General features: G+C 46.5%; 1 protein-coding gene and 1 long non-coding RNA gene across 5 annotated transcripts in view; both read right to left on the bottom strand.

Moving 5' to 3' along the window:
• The window catches only part of LOC135187802 (uncharacterized), a 40119-nt gene extending 33350 nt beyond the window's left edge, over positions 1 to 6769 (bottom strand). For 2 of the 3 annotated variants that reach the window (XR_010307455.1, XR_010307454.1), the window contains exons 1-2: positions 6543 to 6769; positions 4739 to 4843 (exon numbers count right to left, since the gene is read on the bottom strand). This is a non-coding gene — a long non-coding RNA (uncharacterized LOC135187802). Of the gene's footprint in view, positions 1 to 4460; positions 4651 to 4738; positions 4844 to 6542 lie in introns of those variants that run through there. The other variant, XR_010307457.1, reaches the window with a different exon arrangement.
• Positions 6770 to 8432: 1663 nt separating this feature from the next.
• Positions 8433 to 14874, bottom strand: part of PGAP1 (post-GPI attachment to proteins inositol deacylase 1) — a 38512-nt gene continuing 32070 nt past the window's right edge. For both annotated transcript variants that reach the window (XM_064158725.1, XM_064158735.1), the window contains 4 exons: positions 14232 to 14282; positions 13196 to 13419; positions 12227 to 12331; positions 8433 to 11332 (listed from right to left, as the gene is read on the bottom strand). In XM_064158725.1, the coding sequence (XP_064014795.1) occupies positions 11194 to 11332; positions 12227 to 12331; positions 13196 to 13419; positions 14232 to 14282 (519 nt within the window). In that variant the 3' untranslated portion in view covers positions 8433 to 11193. The remainder of the gene's footprint in view (positions 11333 to 12226; positions 12332 to 13195; positions 13420 to 14231; positions 14283 to 14874) is intronic.

Genomic DNA, 14874 nt, shown 5'->3' with positions numbered 1-14874 from the left:
TCAACTCAGTCAGCTTTCATTTGTGCTGCCACACCCAGATGAGGCTTCCCTTAGCCCAACCTGCAACAGCTGGGATGTCCTCCACTGAAAAACTGCTCCTTGCTAACCAGAGAAGAGCTTCCCCCCTGGATAGGCAACTGAGCTGAAACCTCCAGCAGCAGCAATGGTTTTTCAAAGCTGGAATGCTCCATGAATACAGAAATAGCCATCTGGAAGCAGGTGAGGATATCTGACCTCTGCAGTGCCCCTGTGCTGCACCAGGTCTCCAGGGAAACACTGCTAGGAATTGTATTTGCATCAGAGAAAAGTCATTAAGCTCAGCACATGGAAACATTGAGGGTCGTGTTCATAAACTTGAGAATCACAGAACCAACTGCAGACACCTTAGAAAGAAGAAAAACAATTGGCATCTGCCCCTGGAGAGCAAAATGAAACGAGAAGCAGGAGGCAGCACCAGGACAGTGCCCAGCAACAATTTTTTTGCTTTTTCAGGACAAGGTCAGTGCAAGAGCAGCCAGGCTGGGTGAGAGGACAATTGCTTTCCAGTGCTGGGCCCCGTTTCTGACAGTAGCCACCCTGCAGAGGCTGGGAAAGCAGGTAACCAAACTTCCCCAGAGTGTCTTACCCAAAGCTTTGAGGAACTGAGGCCTCCCTCTGAGCTGTATGGTGGAGGGATGGTGATGCCAATGTGTGCACACAAATCTTGTGCTGGGAAACACGGCAGTAAAACTCCCTTGACAACCTTCCCAGAAAAAAACTTTTCCTAATACCCAACCTAAACCTCCCCTGGCACAACTTGAGGTCATTTCCTCTCATGATGTTACTTGCTACTGGGAACAAGAACTGGCTGGATGGCAGAGCCCAGAGAGTGGTGGTGAATGGTGCCACATCCAGTTGGCAGCCAGGCACTAGTGCTGTGCCCCAAGGATCAGTGCTGGGCCCAGGCCTGTTCAACATCTTTATTGATAACCTGGATGAGGGGATTGAGTCCAGCATCAGTAAGTTTGCAGACAACACCAAGCTGGGAGCAGGTGTGGATCTGTTGGAAGGTAGGAGAGCCCTGCAGAGGGACCTGGACAGGCTGGATGGGTGGGCAGAGGCCAATGGGATGAGATTTAACAAGGCCAAGTGCAGGATTCTGCACTTTGGCCACAACAACCCCAAGCAGCACTGTAGGCTGGGGACAGAGTGGCTGGAGAGCATCCAGGAGGAAAGGGACCTGGGGGTACTGATAGACAGTAGGCTGAAGATGAGCCAGCAGTGTGCCCAGGTGGCCAATAGAGCCAATGGCATCCTGGCCTGCATCAGGAACAGTGTGGCCAGCAGGACAAGGGAGGTTATTCTGCCCCTGTACTCAGCACTGGTCAGGCCACACCTTGAGTCCTGTGTCCAGTTCTGAGCCCCTCAATTCAAGAGAGATGTTGAGGTGCTGGAGCATGTCCAGAGAAGGGCAACAAACCTGGTGAGGGGCCTGGAACACAAACCCTATGAGGAGAGGCTGAGGGAGCTGGGGGTGTTTAGCCTGGAGGAGAGGAGGCTCAGGGGTGACCTCATTGCTGTCTACAACTACCTGAAGGGAGGCTGTAGCCAGGTGGGGGTTGGTCTCTTCTGCCAGGCAACCAGCAACAGAACAAGGGGGCACACTCTCAAGTTGTGCCAGGGGAGGTCTAGGCTGGATATTAGGAAGAAGTTCTTCACAGAGAGAGTGATTGGCATTGGAATGGGCTGCCCAGGGAGGTGGTGGAGTCACTGTCCCTGGAGGTGTTCAAGAAAAGACTGCATGAGGCACTCAGTGCCATGGTCTAGTTGACTGGATAGGGCTGGGTGATAGGTTGGACTGGATGATCTTGGAGGTCTCTTCCAACCTGGTTGATTCTATGATTCTACCAGCCCTCACCTAACCTCTTTTCAGGGAGCTGTAGAGAGAAAAGTCTTCCCTCAGTCTCCATTTCTCCCGGCTGAACAACTGCAGGTCCTCAGCTGATTCTAAGAGGACTTTTGCTCTAGACCCTTCATCACCTTTATAACTCTTCTTCGGACCTGATTCAGCACCTCACTGTCCTTCTGACAAAGGAGGCCCAAAACTGAACCCAACACTCAAGTATATATTCAAGCAGAGAAAAGTCCCAAATGTTAAAGGCATGTCAGATTGAATCTCACAGTTGAATTTAAGATCCTCAGGGCAACCAGGAGGATGTATTCCAGGCTTACAACCCTAGACTTTAGGTGTGCACTTTGATGGCTTCAGGGGTCTGCTGGCCAAAGTATCATGGGATGAAGCTCTAGAGGGAAGAGGGGGCCAGCTGGTTAGTATTCAAGGATCACCTCCTCTGTGTCCAGGAGCAATGCATACCAACAAAGAGGAGAGCAGGGAAGAATGTTAAGAGACCTGGCTGGCTGAGCAAGGAGCTCCTGGACACACTGTCACACAAAAAGAAACTCTACAAGGAGTGGAAGACAGGACAGCTGGAATGAGGGTATATAAGGAAGCTGCCTGAGCAGCCAGAGATCTGCTTAGGAAAGCCAAGGCAGAGTTTGAACTGAATCTAGCCAGGGAGGTCAAAGGAAACACCAAGAATTTCTACAGGTATATTGATGGTAAAAAGAGGACTAGAGCAGGTGTGGGACCACTCAGAAAGGAAACAGGTGAAATGGTCATGAGTCACATGGAAAAAGCTGAGGTTCTCAATGACTTCTTTACCTCAGTCTTCACTGCAAAGGCCTCCAGCCACACTCCTGGAGCCATGGAAGATAATGGCAGGAAATGGAAGGAAGAGCTGCCCATCTTAAGTGGAGATCAGGTTTGGGATCACCTGAAGAACCTGAAAGTGTTCAAGTCCATGGGACTCAATGGGATATACCCATGAGTGCTGAGGGAACTGGCAGATGATGTTTCTAAACCACTTTCTATTCTATTCTATTCCAAAAGTCATGGCAGTCTGGTGCAGTCCCCACTGACTGGAAAAGGGGAAACATAACTCCCATTTTCAAACAGGGTAGGAAGGAGGAGCCAGGGAACTACAGCCCAGTCAGTCTCACCACTGTGCCCAGGAAGATCATGGAGCAGATCCTCCTGGAGGCACTGCTGAGACAGGAGAAGAGTGAAGAGGTGATTGGCTACAACCAGCATGGCTTCACCAAGGGCAAATCCTGCCTGACAAACCTGGTGGCCTTCTATGAACAGGTCACAACATCAATAGATGAGGGGAAAGCAACTGATGTCATTTACCTGGACCTGAGCAAGGCCTTTGGCACTGTCCCACACCAAATCCTGGTCTCCAAGCTGGTGGCACATGGGTTTGACGGGTGGACCATGAGATGGATAAAGAACTGGCTTGATGGCTGCACCCAAAGAGTGGCTGTCAATGGCTCCATGTCCAGGTGGAGGCCAGTGACAAGTGGAGTCCCTCAGAGATCAGTCCTGGGACCAGTCTTGTTCAGCATCTTTGTCAGTGACATGGACAGAGGCACTGAGTGCAGCCTCAGCAAGTTTGCTGACCACACCAAGCTGTGTGGTGCAGCAGAGACACTGGAGGGAAGGGATCCATCCAGAGGGACCTGGACAGGCTGGAGAAGTGGGCACAAGCCAACCTCATGAGGTTCAACAACACCAAGTGCAGTGTCCTGCATCTGGGTCAGGGCAATCCCAAGCACAAATCCAGGCTGGGCAGTGACTGGCTGGAAAGCAGCCCTGAGGAGAGGGACTTGGGGGTGCTGGTGGAGGCGAAGCTCGACATGAGCCAGCAGTGTGCACTTGCAGCCCAGAGGGCCAACCAGAGCCTGGGCTGCATCAGGAGAAGTGTGGCCAGCAGGTCGAGGGAGGTGATTCTCCCCCTCTACTCCACTCTGGTCAGAGACCCCACCTGGAGTACTGCATCCAGTTCTGGAGCCCCCATTACAGGAAGGATGTGAACATGCTGGAGTGTGTCCAGAGAAGGGCCACTGGGATGATCAGAGGGCTAGAGCACCTCTCCTGTGAGGACAGACTGAAAGAGTTGGGGCTGTGCAGTCTGGAGAAGAGGAGGCTCCCAGGTGACCTTCTTGTGGCCTTCCAGTATCTGAAGGGGGCCTACAAAAAAGCTGGGGAAGGACTTTTCAGGATATCAGGGAGTGACAGGACTAGGGGGAATGGAGTGAAAGCTGGAGATGAGTAAGTTCAGGCTGGATGTGAGGAAGAAGTTCTTCACCATGAGAGTGGTGAGAGGCTGGAATGGGTTGCCCAGGGAGGTGGTTGAGGCCCCATCCCTGGGGGTGTTTAAGGCCAGGCTGGTTGGGGCTCTGGCCAGCCTGCTCTAGGGTAAGGTGTCCCTGCCCATGGCAGTGGGGTTGGAACTAAATGATCCCTGTGGTCCCTTCCAACCCTAATTCTATGATTCTAGATTTTCCTTAAAAGAGAGGTTCTTTCATAATCCTACAAACAGAAGGGATCTGGGAAAACATGTCTTTATTACAGCCAAAATTTCTGTTAGTTTAACTCTTCGCCCTGGAGCATCCTTAAGCATCTTTCAGAGTACCAATGACAGCAGTGGGACATCAAGAGCCATATTTGCTGTGGTATAGTTATGGTTCCATAGGATCATCCCAAACATTTACTGGGAATTGAGTTTTCAATCATGTTTTAGTTCATTTTAATATTTAACAAACATAGTACTGTGAAAGTTAGAAGAGCAGAGAACCTAGTCACTCTCCCCTCCTCTTCAGGCTGTTCCCACAGCTGGCAGGGAATTGCCATACTTACCAATGTCCTTATTTAATGCTCCAGTCCATTCTTCATGCTCCCTTTGCAGGAGACACCAGGGCTTTGAGACAGGTCTGCCAGCAGGTGTGCTGGGACTCAGGCACGCTGGGAAGGAATACAAATACCAGTTAATTAAATCTATTGTTAAAACAATTTGTTTCTTGCTGGGGCTGAGCCTCCTGAAAGCCTTTAACTAAGAGAAGGTTTCATTTCTGAGGGCAGACTGCCATCTTCATTCAGCAGCTCCTTACCCTTTTTGTTTCTCTTCTTTAAGAAGACAGAAGGGAAAGGACTGAAGTAATAGTTAAAAAAAAAATCCAAGTCCAAAGCTCTGACCTCTCCCTTAGAAAGAGCAACTTTTGGGGGGAAAATCCACGATTCTAGCTCCTCGAAGGAAGAGTGTTGAGCAGTGAGATCTGCAGCGCAGGAACCACAGCGGTCTCTAGGCACGGACGGCTTGTCCGCAGGAGGGCGCTGTGGTATCAGCCATACACTGCGTGGCCTGTGAGCCCCCGCGGCGCGGTGCGGGCTGCCCACCCCTCCAGCCCTGCCGCCCTGCTCCCCAGGCCATGCAGCGACCCTTGGTCAGGCAAGGAGACTGCTTTCCCCTTTGCCTCTGCATTCCCCCTCTAGGAAAACAAGCAAGCCTCAGAAGGCTGAGTTTTCTGGAAAGCAAAACAAATGTAGTGGAAGGCTTTCTGCTGCTCTGCCCATCCTTGTGTCTCCGCACGTGGCAGTCAGGTACTTCGGCGGTGTCCTCCCAGGCAGTCTCTTTAAATCCCAGAAAAACCTGTCCTATTAGATGCTGGATGGATGAGGCAGAGCAAGAGACCTTCAGACCCTACAGGCTGCCTCCAGCCTTGTTCCCAAAGTCTCTCTGCTTCCCTCTTCCTGATGTCTGCATACCCACACCAGGATCACCTGTCTCTCAGAACTCGTCTTCGCTATCTTCTTTGCCAGCTTCTTAACAGCTCTGGAGCTTTTTGGACATCTAGCCTGTCACCTCCTTTACCTCCAGCCCTGCCAGACTCTCATACAGGACTGACTCATTCCAGGGCTACCCAGACCTGTGGAAGAAGCCACCTTGGTGATTACTGAAGCGCCTTCAGCACACGACTCTGGAGCAACTCACCAAGTCAGGCTCTGCCAATGTCCATACCATTTAAAGGCATTTAATCATCTGCTCTACTGCCATACTCTGCAGTCCTTAACTGGCCATAAACTACCTGCAAGACAACTTAATGTCCTTCTGACTACACGATGCTGGGCGCTCCACCAGCAGGCCAGCAGATCAGCCTAAGGGGGAGGCAGAAGGATCATTCATTTTGGGGTAATTAACCACAAAACACCTACTTGCTTTGCTCACTTAGTTGTGATAGGATTGAAAGGACATACCTTGATGTGGTAAGAACAGCTTAGGCACTTCTTTTGGCCTGGCAGCTTGTCAGCACTACACAGCCCTTCCCTTTGGCTCTTGAGGATGTTTGGAGGATCTCCTTCGTAAGCACACAGGAATCAGCCACTTGAAGGGCAAGCCAAGTGTCTGCAGCAGGGCCCAAGGAAGTAAAAGCTTCCCAGCTTTCTAAAGGGAGGTGGTGGGAAGGAGCCATCTGAACAAAGACAGCAACATGAACACCTCTGGCCATGAGAAGGGTGTGGTGAGCTCCCGAGGCTGAGTGCCCATCTGCTCCCAGTTTTCCCAGCATGCCTCCCCCAGCTCACCCAGCATTCCAGCATGGAAAAGGAAAGCTTGCTCCCTAAGCAGCTGGTTTGCTGAAGCTCTGGCAAGCCAGGCATGACTTACCACAAGGATGGAGGCATGAGATGTCACTTTCCTCCCTCCTTAGATGGAAAGCTTCTCAGTGGCAGACCTGCAAGGGAAGTCCTCCTGCTTCTCAAGCAGCCATCTTGGCAAAGCCTGCTTAGTCCCTTTTATCTCCCACTCCACTCTGGTTTATTGCCTTCAGCTGAGGCTGTTGGCAGGTGCAGCCTGGCAGTACCAGCTGCAAAGTCACGAGCTGCTCCACGAGGCTGTGGTGTGGGCCTGGTGCCACATACCCGCTCCCTGTGGCAGCTCACAGGCCCATTCTGCATCCCTGCCAGGGCTTAAGTCACCTCGCACAGGGTGTGCCACCCTCGGGCTTCTCTCTGATGTCTGAACCACCTTGGTCGATCCAATGGACGTCCTGCTGTGGGTGTGGGACACGCCGTCCTGCCTCAAGCTCCCCCAGAGATTGAAGTCCCGGGGGAAGGGGAGCCTGTCCCAGAGGGAGGCTCAGGATGCTGTAATCTGTTACTCTGTTCCATGTTCTGTGTCTGTTGACATCAGGAGAGGTCACAGCCAATTCTCTCTCTGCTCCTGACACAGTGCCATGATCTCGAGGGCTGTGGGGGAGAGGCCTTCTCTAACCCTTGCTAGGTAGATAATTTTTTGCTCCATCACTGGGCCTGTTGAGGCCTATAGGGAGGTACTGAGGCCTGGGCCTAGTGCCGGTGGGGAGCAGTTTGGCCTACTCAGGCCTGCTGAGGCTGAGAAGTGGGGGATAGGTTTTGGCTGGTTGAGGCCTAAGGCTCGGTAGGCGCAGGTGGAGAACTGGGCCGAGGCAGATTGATTTGTGTGCATATATACATAGATATATTGATATTTCCTTGGTGCTTTTCTGTCTTTTGTACTACTTTTCACAAGTATTCTCCATTTCATTTCCAATTCTGTTTTTATTTCTCTCCCCTGGGGGTAAAATACCTTTCCCTGCTTTTGCCATGGGCAGCTCATGGCTCAACACTTGGACAACAGACACAGAGTTTTCCCTCTGCTCGCAAGAGCACTGGACGGAGTCAGTGCTACAAGCACAGCTCTGATGAAAAACACGTCCCAGAACACAAGACAAGACACTGAGATGCTGGAGCATGACCAGAGCAGGGCAACAAAACGAGTGAAGGGGCTGGAGAGCAGCTCTGGTGCAGAGCAGCTGCAGGAAATGAGGTTTCATCAGCATGGCAGGCTTTGACCTTCTGCCTTTTCACTTGCCCACACACCGGGGAGAAGGGCATTTCTCACTTCAGCTGGAATACTCAAGATCACATTATTAATAAAGTTCATTGTGGCTTCTTCCAATATCGACAGGCTTGTTTTAATAAAGACTACTCCTGTCAAAATTTGATGGCCATACTTAGAGCTGCTCCTGCAGCTGAACTTTACCATGTTGGGTACCACTGTGAAGTTTCCTGCAAGCCAAGTGCCAGTCAAAGCATGCAGACTACCCCAAAAACTTAGCATCCTCATCAAGGGACTTTCTAGGTGGGGGGGGACCTGGGATTGTGATCCCAGTGGCTGAGACCTGTTCTCACCTTTCCTGGGCATCTTCTCCACTTTTACTGCCCTCCTTGGGTGTCCTCCCTATTTTACTGCCTGCATTTCCCATAGGACTCATCAGTGAGATTTCCAGCAATCTTTTCAGTGCAGACCTCTTTCAGAGATCCCTTTGGTTGTCTGTTCCCTGATCAGTTTCAGGTACCAAATCACTCATCCAATGCCAGCAGCTGCTGACAGAAACTGATCGCTCCATGTCAGTGAGGTGCACCGCCAGCTCTGTTCACCATCCATCATCGCTGGAAGTCAGAATAATCCCAGAGAGAGTCCCCAGATTGTGTGGAAAACTTCCATTGTTAGAGGTTCATGTTCACAAAGGAGACAGAGGAGTCCTGTAAAATTTTATTTGAATGAAGGGAGAGTCCATGGGCCAGATCCCTGTGGGGTCTCTCAAACTTCCAGAGGACACGGTCTCCTTTTATCCAAATTACCCGGCCACAGGTATCCCTCTTCCTTTCCCCACTGGCTGAGGTACTCGGAATGTACAGACTGCCCGGGCCGCCTACTCCATGTCCTCCCCTTGCATCATACACCCCATGTTCATTAAAATGAGGCTTTACACCTCCCTGGGCAGAGAAGTTCATATTCATTAATCTATGAGGTTTAAGCACTGTCCTAAAAATTCTGAAGTTCAGGTTGTGTCCAGTTACTCCTGGTTCTGCTGTCTTCAAAGGCCGCCTTGTTAGTTCAGGGAAGGATCTATGGGGAGGCTTCAGAGATGAGGTCCAGGCAACAATGATGAGGTCAGACTGCTGAGATAACCCAAGCTGTCCTAGCCCAGTTTCCCAATAATATGCTACTTGCAAGTCTACCTCCTGGTTCCGTTCTTTGTATCTCAAGCTCTGTATAGCAGCATCTTCATTTGTAAAGACACATTCTATCTCTATCCCATCAATCTCTATCCTACCTCCAGATTGAAAATCAGGTACCAATTTACTCAAGATTCTGTAACCCATTTTATGAAGAGTGGTAACAACTACCAACATCATTCCCAGATGTAAAAAAAAAGAGGGGGGACGAAGTGTCACTCTATGCTGCTGTGATTGAGGGGTTTCACACCATGGCAGATGTTGGAAGCTATTAAAGCTACTACATGCAGAGATTGTTTGCTCTCCTTATTCTGGTTATTAGTTTATTCCACCCAATGGATCCACACACAAAGAGCCCATTAAGACGGCCAAACAAACTCAGAAGTAAAATACAGATGTAAGCCAAAAGACCCATGAAGGCCAAGGGTAATTTTTTTCCTCTTCACTTCTGCTGCTGCCTTTCACCCACAGCAATTCAAATGCTGAAAAAAACCTACTCTGTTGTTCTGTGGCTGAACTGCAATTTTTATGTTCAACCAAATGGTGGATAAGCTACAAGTATCTTTAGACACACAAAATGATCTTACCTATATAAATACACTGCAGCACACATTAGTTAGCATGACAGTATCACCTATTCCAATAACTCTTCTGATTTACAAACACTAAGTATAATCTAACCTCAGTTAGAAAAGGTTAGGACTAGAACACCAGCAGGTAGATTACTGCTAACAGCAGCTGTTAACTGGTTTGGTTAACAATGATAATCTTACTCAGGTAAAGCAGTTTTAATGACTTACTGGTAACTTGAAGTGCTGAGTTGTGTATTAGTAGATGAAAAAGGTGCCCACCTCACATCTGTTCACTTCAGTAAGTCACTGTGAGAATAAAGTCTTTCCAGCCAGAACTGACCCCAACAACCACACTAGAACTGAGGCACTTTAAGCAGGATTAATGAAACAGGGTAAGATTAATGTGTCAGGCTGGCTGTACTGCTGTATCAGAAGTACATTCGACTGAGCGTGGCTAGCAGGTTTCCTCTCATTGTTCATAATAATGGAGCTGGTCTAGTGTTTCCACATGAAGGTAACGAGCATCTCGTAGCAGACAGCTAACACAGAAGCAAGAAGTAGGCTCCTCTCTACACAAAATCAACACAGCACAGCTGCTGAGATTTCTTCTGTTGGCAAAAGGTATCCAGGGAACAGAACTCCTTACACATAGCTGTTTTAGGCTTCAGTATAAATGGCAGTCACTGTAGCATCTAGGCACTAAGATAATACTTTATAGAGAGCTAATAATTAGAGTCTTTCCCACTATTACTATGAGTTTGTCCAGGTGAGGAAGTTAGCACTGTGTGGCAGAGTGTGAATTTACAGTGTGGTAGCTGTTCCACGTTCACCTCAAGTACTGACATTAATGATGAGCTGGGTGACTCTTCAGTTATGATAGGAAAAACCTCTGCCTTTATCTGCTTGGAACCGGCAAAGTGCACTGCAAACTCACACCACTACTCTGCCAGCTTCTACGTAAGGATGAGGTCCAAGGAGTAGTTTCAGAACTGACAAAATTCCAGAGGACACCAGCAATGTTTTAAAACAACATTACAGCAAATTCTTTTGGAATCTGTTGGTATTCTTCCTGAATAGAAAGCTACACAGAATATCATTGTCTCACTCTCACAAAAAGTGAAAATAAAACCCCAATTACCTCACAAATCAGCTCACACCAACTGAAGAAATTACTTGATAGAAATAACAGTTCTATGTAAGCAGTACATTCTGGTTTGGCTAGACACAACTGTGGCAGCTTTTAAACCGAGCATAAAATGATTAGAAGTATACTTGGCTGTGTGGTTTTTGTGATAGTCACAGTGTGCTTGAGATGCATTGAGTTGCAACCAGCATAATTTAGACCTGCAAGAGATGCAAGTTCAGCACATATGCGCTGTATGGCAACAGTAAGTAAAAAAAGTCCCTTTCAGCAAAGGAGTAGAGTGAAATATCAAAGTGTCTACAAGGCAAACAGAGTATCAAGATGTCACAGTAACACAACTTATGTGCTTACACACACACACATTAATTCATTTCATGTTCACACTCAGGAAATCAATACCATGAGAAGCTTTCCAAGCAACACAAACAGAATCAAGTATTGACAGTTTAGTCCTCTCTCCCACAGAATGTAAACTATTGATGATATTAACCTAGGCATTTCCTTGTGGTCTCCAGCATTAAGTTTCTAGGTTGCATGGTTCCTCCCCCGTCTAAGGAACGTTACACAACACAACACACCACATGTAGAAGAAGAGAAAAAGTTACAAAGTGCGGCACTTTGAATAAATGCAGTCGTCCAAAGGCCAACATTGCAACAGACAAAGGGAGTGGAACTTTGGCTGCAATCTTCAAGAGTTTACTGTAAGAATATAAAGAAAAAATAAATGCCATTTTGGTAGGAGGAACATAAATCCAACACTTCACTTCCAAAAAGTTATTTGTAAATGTCAAAGATTTGTTTGCTTTTAACACAGAACAAACAGGTGTCATGGGCAATAATAACTGATGCATAAACAAAGAGAAATTATTCCAAAAGGCTAATAATTGTCATTAAAAATACTCTTATATTAATTTAGGAACAGGTTTTTGGGTACAATGTGAAAAATGCATTAGCAGCAAGGTTAGAACTAGATGACCTTTAGGGCGCTCTCCAACCCAAACCAGTCTATGATTGTAGGATTTTAGTTAAGAAGCACCAGTCAAGAGAATAATCAACATTGGTTATCATTCATTTTCTTTCAGGAGGCACTAATTCTATACTGAAGAAGAAATGCTCTACCTGTCAGCAAAATCAAGCACTCAAAACTTCTTAAATCCAGTAGGAAGCATGTTGCATTTCCACAAGTAGTGCCCATAAAGAGGAATGACAACATGAAGTATTTAATGGTTTGAAATTCACTTTTCCTTGTAACTTTTTGACAGTAACTGCTGTATCTATTTGGATTCTGCCACATTTGCAAGGACTTAGTGAATTTCTAAATTAAAAAAGCCACATTAAAGAAGTCTTTATGCAATTGACTGTTCAGGTAGCAAACACATAATTTTAAGTCCATGGGGTAAACAGCAGTGATTTTCTCTACTTCAGAGGTACCACAGCTCATTTCCATATTTTTGACCCAGTCTTTAAAATTTAACCACACAAATTTATGAATCTCTTTGTAGTCTGTGCAGCATAAATTAATTTTTACCACACAAACAGAAATAGGGAAAAGGGGTGGGGGAAAAAAAAGTAATAGGGATTAGGCTACAGTACCTTGATTTCATTTCAGAAGTGCTTGAATTCATGAGGATTTCTAAAATGCAGATGAGGAGAAGAGATGTAGATCTACATGGATCAGGATCAAGTCTAACATTATACCTGCAAAAATTGTTTTAAAAAGAACTTCACTTCTAAAGGAGGGTACCAAAGCAAATACAAGTTGAGCACAAGCATGGGATGACAACACACATGAAGTGTATACAGTGGCACAGTCTGACTTCAAATGCTTTCTGAATCATTGCTTCCTTCAACCCATCACTGATTCACTTAACACCTGTTTAGAACATAAACCAGACTGCATAAAAAATACCAATTATAATTAACAGAAGTCTTTAATACTGTAGGGTAACTAATAATGTAAAGAGCCAAACATTGCCATTTTCAGTATCTTCAAAAGGTTCACAGGATCACAGGACGTTAGGGGTTGGAAGGGACCTGTGGAGATGTTCCAGTCCAACTGCCTTGACAGAGCAGGACCATAGAATCTAGCACAGTTCACACAGGAACATGTCCAGACAAGTCCAGAATGTCTCCAGAGGAGAAGATTCCACAACCTCTTTGGTAAGTCTGCTCCAGTGCTCTGTGACAATTACTGTAAAGGAGTTCTTCCTCGTCTTTGAGGTGGAACTTCCTGTGCTGTAGTTTACATCCATTGTCCACTATCCCATCACAGGGCACAAATGTTGGCAGAGCAGAGGCTGTCCCTTCCTTCCTGACACCCAGCCCTCATATATTTATAGACATTGATTGGATCCCCTCTCAGTCTTCTCCTCTCCAGACTAAAAAGCCCCAGGTCTCTCAGCCTTTCCTCATCAGGCAGTGCTCTAGTCCCTTAATCATCCTTGTAGCCTTCCACTGGACATTCTCAGATAGAGCCCAGTCCTTGCACTGGGGAGCCCAGAATTCAACACAGTATTCCAGGTAGTACTTTTCTTCCACCTTACTGGCAGTTTAAGAATTTACCTGAGATTTTTTAACCAATAAATTAAAGATGGCAGGTAGAGCAGCACGATCCACGTGAATAAGTTGAGAATGGTAATGTGCATCTTAAGAGTGCTGAGGGCTTCAGCAGCTATTGTAGTGTTGGGAAGAGACTGTGTTGCTTTTAAAGTACTATTCATCAAACTCTGGGGTTTTACTGTTGGCACACACAACTTCTGTGAAGTTTCTTTTGAGCAGTCCGAATCCTGAAAAAAGGAAAAGAAGTCATTAAAACATTCACAGGCTTGTAAGAATCCATGTTGGGGGAGGAAGAGAAGGGGAAAACTGCCACACTAGTAGCATACCAGCTCTGATTTATTAAGAAAATTGGCAATTTATCTCTCAAAAAGCCATCAAAAGCAAAGTTCAATTGTTCAGTTTTAAAGCACCTAGATTTCACCAGAAATTTCTTACACTAGTTATTTATATGTCTTTAGAAGAAAAGAATGGAGATGCCCTGACACCAATGCAGTGATAAGAAATGGAGTACCTGGAAGGAGGAAGAACAGAATAAAAGGAGTAATAAAGCATGCAGGTGAAAAATCACAAAATCATGGGAAAAGATACAGGAGGTAATGCAACTGGGAGTAAAACATTAGCTGGAGGAATAAATAACAAAGATAAACTTTGAGTTGTCAGATGGTAACCTCAAGTGACAGAAAACAACCCACAATGAAACAACACCCCAAAAATTATATGGAGATGAAGGAAGAGGATTTAAAACTAAACAAACACAAACCACTCAAAGAAACCCAAAGCAAACTGTCAGCTTCTGACAGACTGCTTTCTAAATTGTGTTTGCAAACAGAATAGGTAGTTGTTGTTCTATGCTTGTACCCACACACGCTTACATCTTGGATCCTACTCCTTAGAGTAACTGAAAAAACAAAATGCACAATGCATGGAACCCAGTTCTGCTTTACTCCTGTTTCAACAACAAAACCTAATGCTGCCAAGGCAAAGCTCTGCCCAGTAACTTTGGGTCACAGTTTTGACCAGAAGCAGGAAACGGACTTACCCCATTAAGCAGCTTTTGTTCTGCTTTTACATTCACATGTAGTTTTATAACCTGTAAGATAGATGGTTCAGCTTTCTTTAGTAGTGTTTTGTCAAACAAGGGAAAAAAAAGAGGATAATTTGGGCACATTATTTTTTATTATATTTTATTCTAGGACGGGCTATGCAAGAACTCCAACTTTTTTCATTAGCAGCAATCAAAACACTCTCTTAAGGAAGGAGTTCCAAGGCCAAAGCGAAAAAGATGTGCTTTTCTTTCTCCCCTTACACTGTGCTTGACAGAGAACAGAGAGTGGAGAATCTGTGTATTCCTTATCTTCCTCCTGTCAATTCAACTCTTCTACACGCAGAAACCCATCCCACATCAGAGATTTAATGCAGAGGGAGTAGTGTCAGCATGGGAGTGTCCCTCACACAGCAACCTTGTGTCACAAGAATTCGACTGGAGATAGGCTTGTTCCTCAGGCTGTGCTCTCAGCTGCCACTTACCTACCTTGCACCACCTGTAAGCTACTCTGCTTTGTGTCTTCATTCCCAGGTACATACTCCAGTCCTTCCCTAGCAGCTAAGTATAGCAGCTTACTTAGCAGCTACAAAACCATAAGGTTAGATGCTCTGATGCAAGCAAGACCATAGAAACTGAA

The sequence above is a fragment of the Pogoniulus pusillus genome, chromosome 2 (assembly GCF_015220805.1).
Source record: "Pogoniulus pusillus isolate bPogPus1 chromosome 2, bPogPus1.pri, whole genome shotgun sequence".
NCBI lineage: Eukaryota > Metazoa > Chordata > Aves > Piciformes > Lybiidae > Pogoniulus > Pogoniulus pusillus.
The sequence above is the reverse complement of the archived record's forward strand: the minus strand, read 5'-3'. Positions and strand labels throughout refer to the sequence as shown.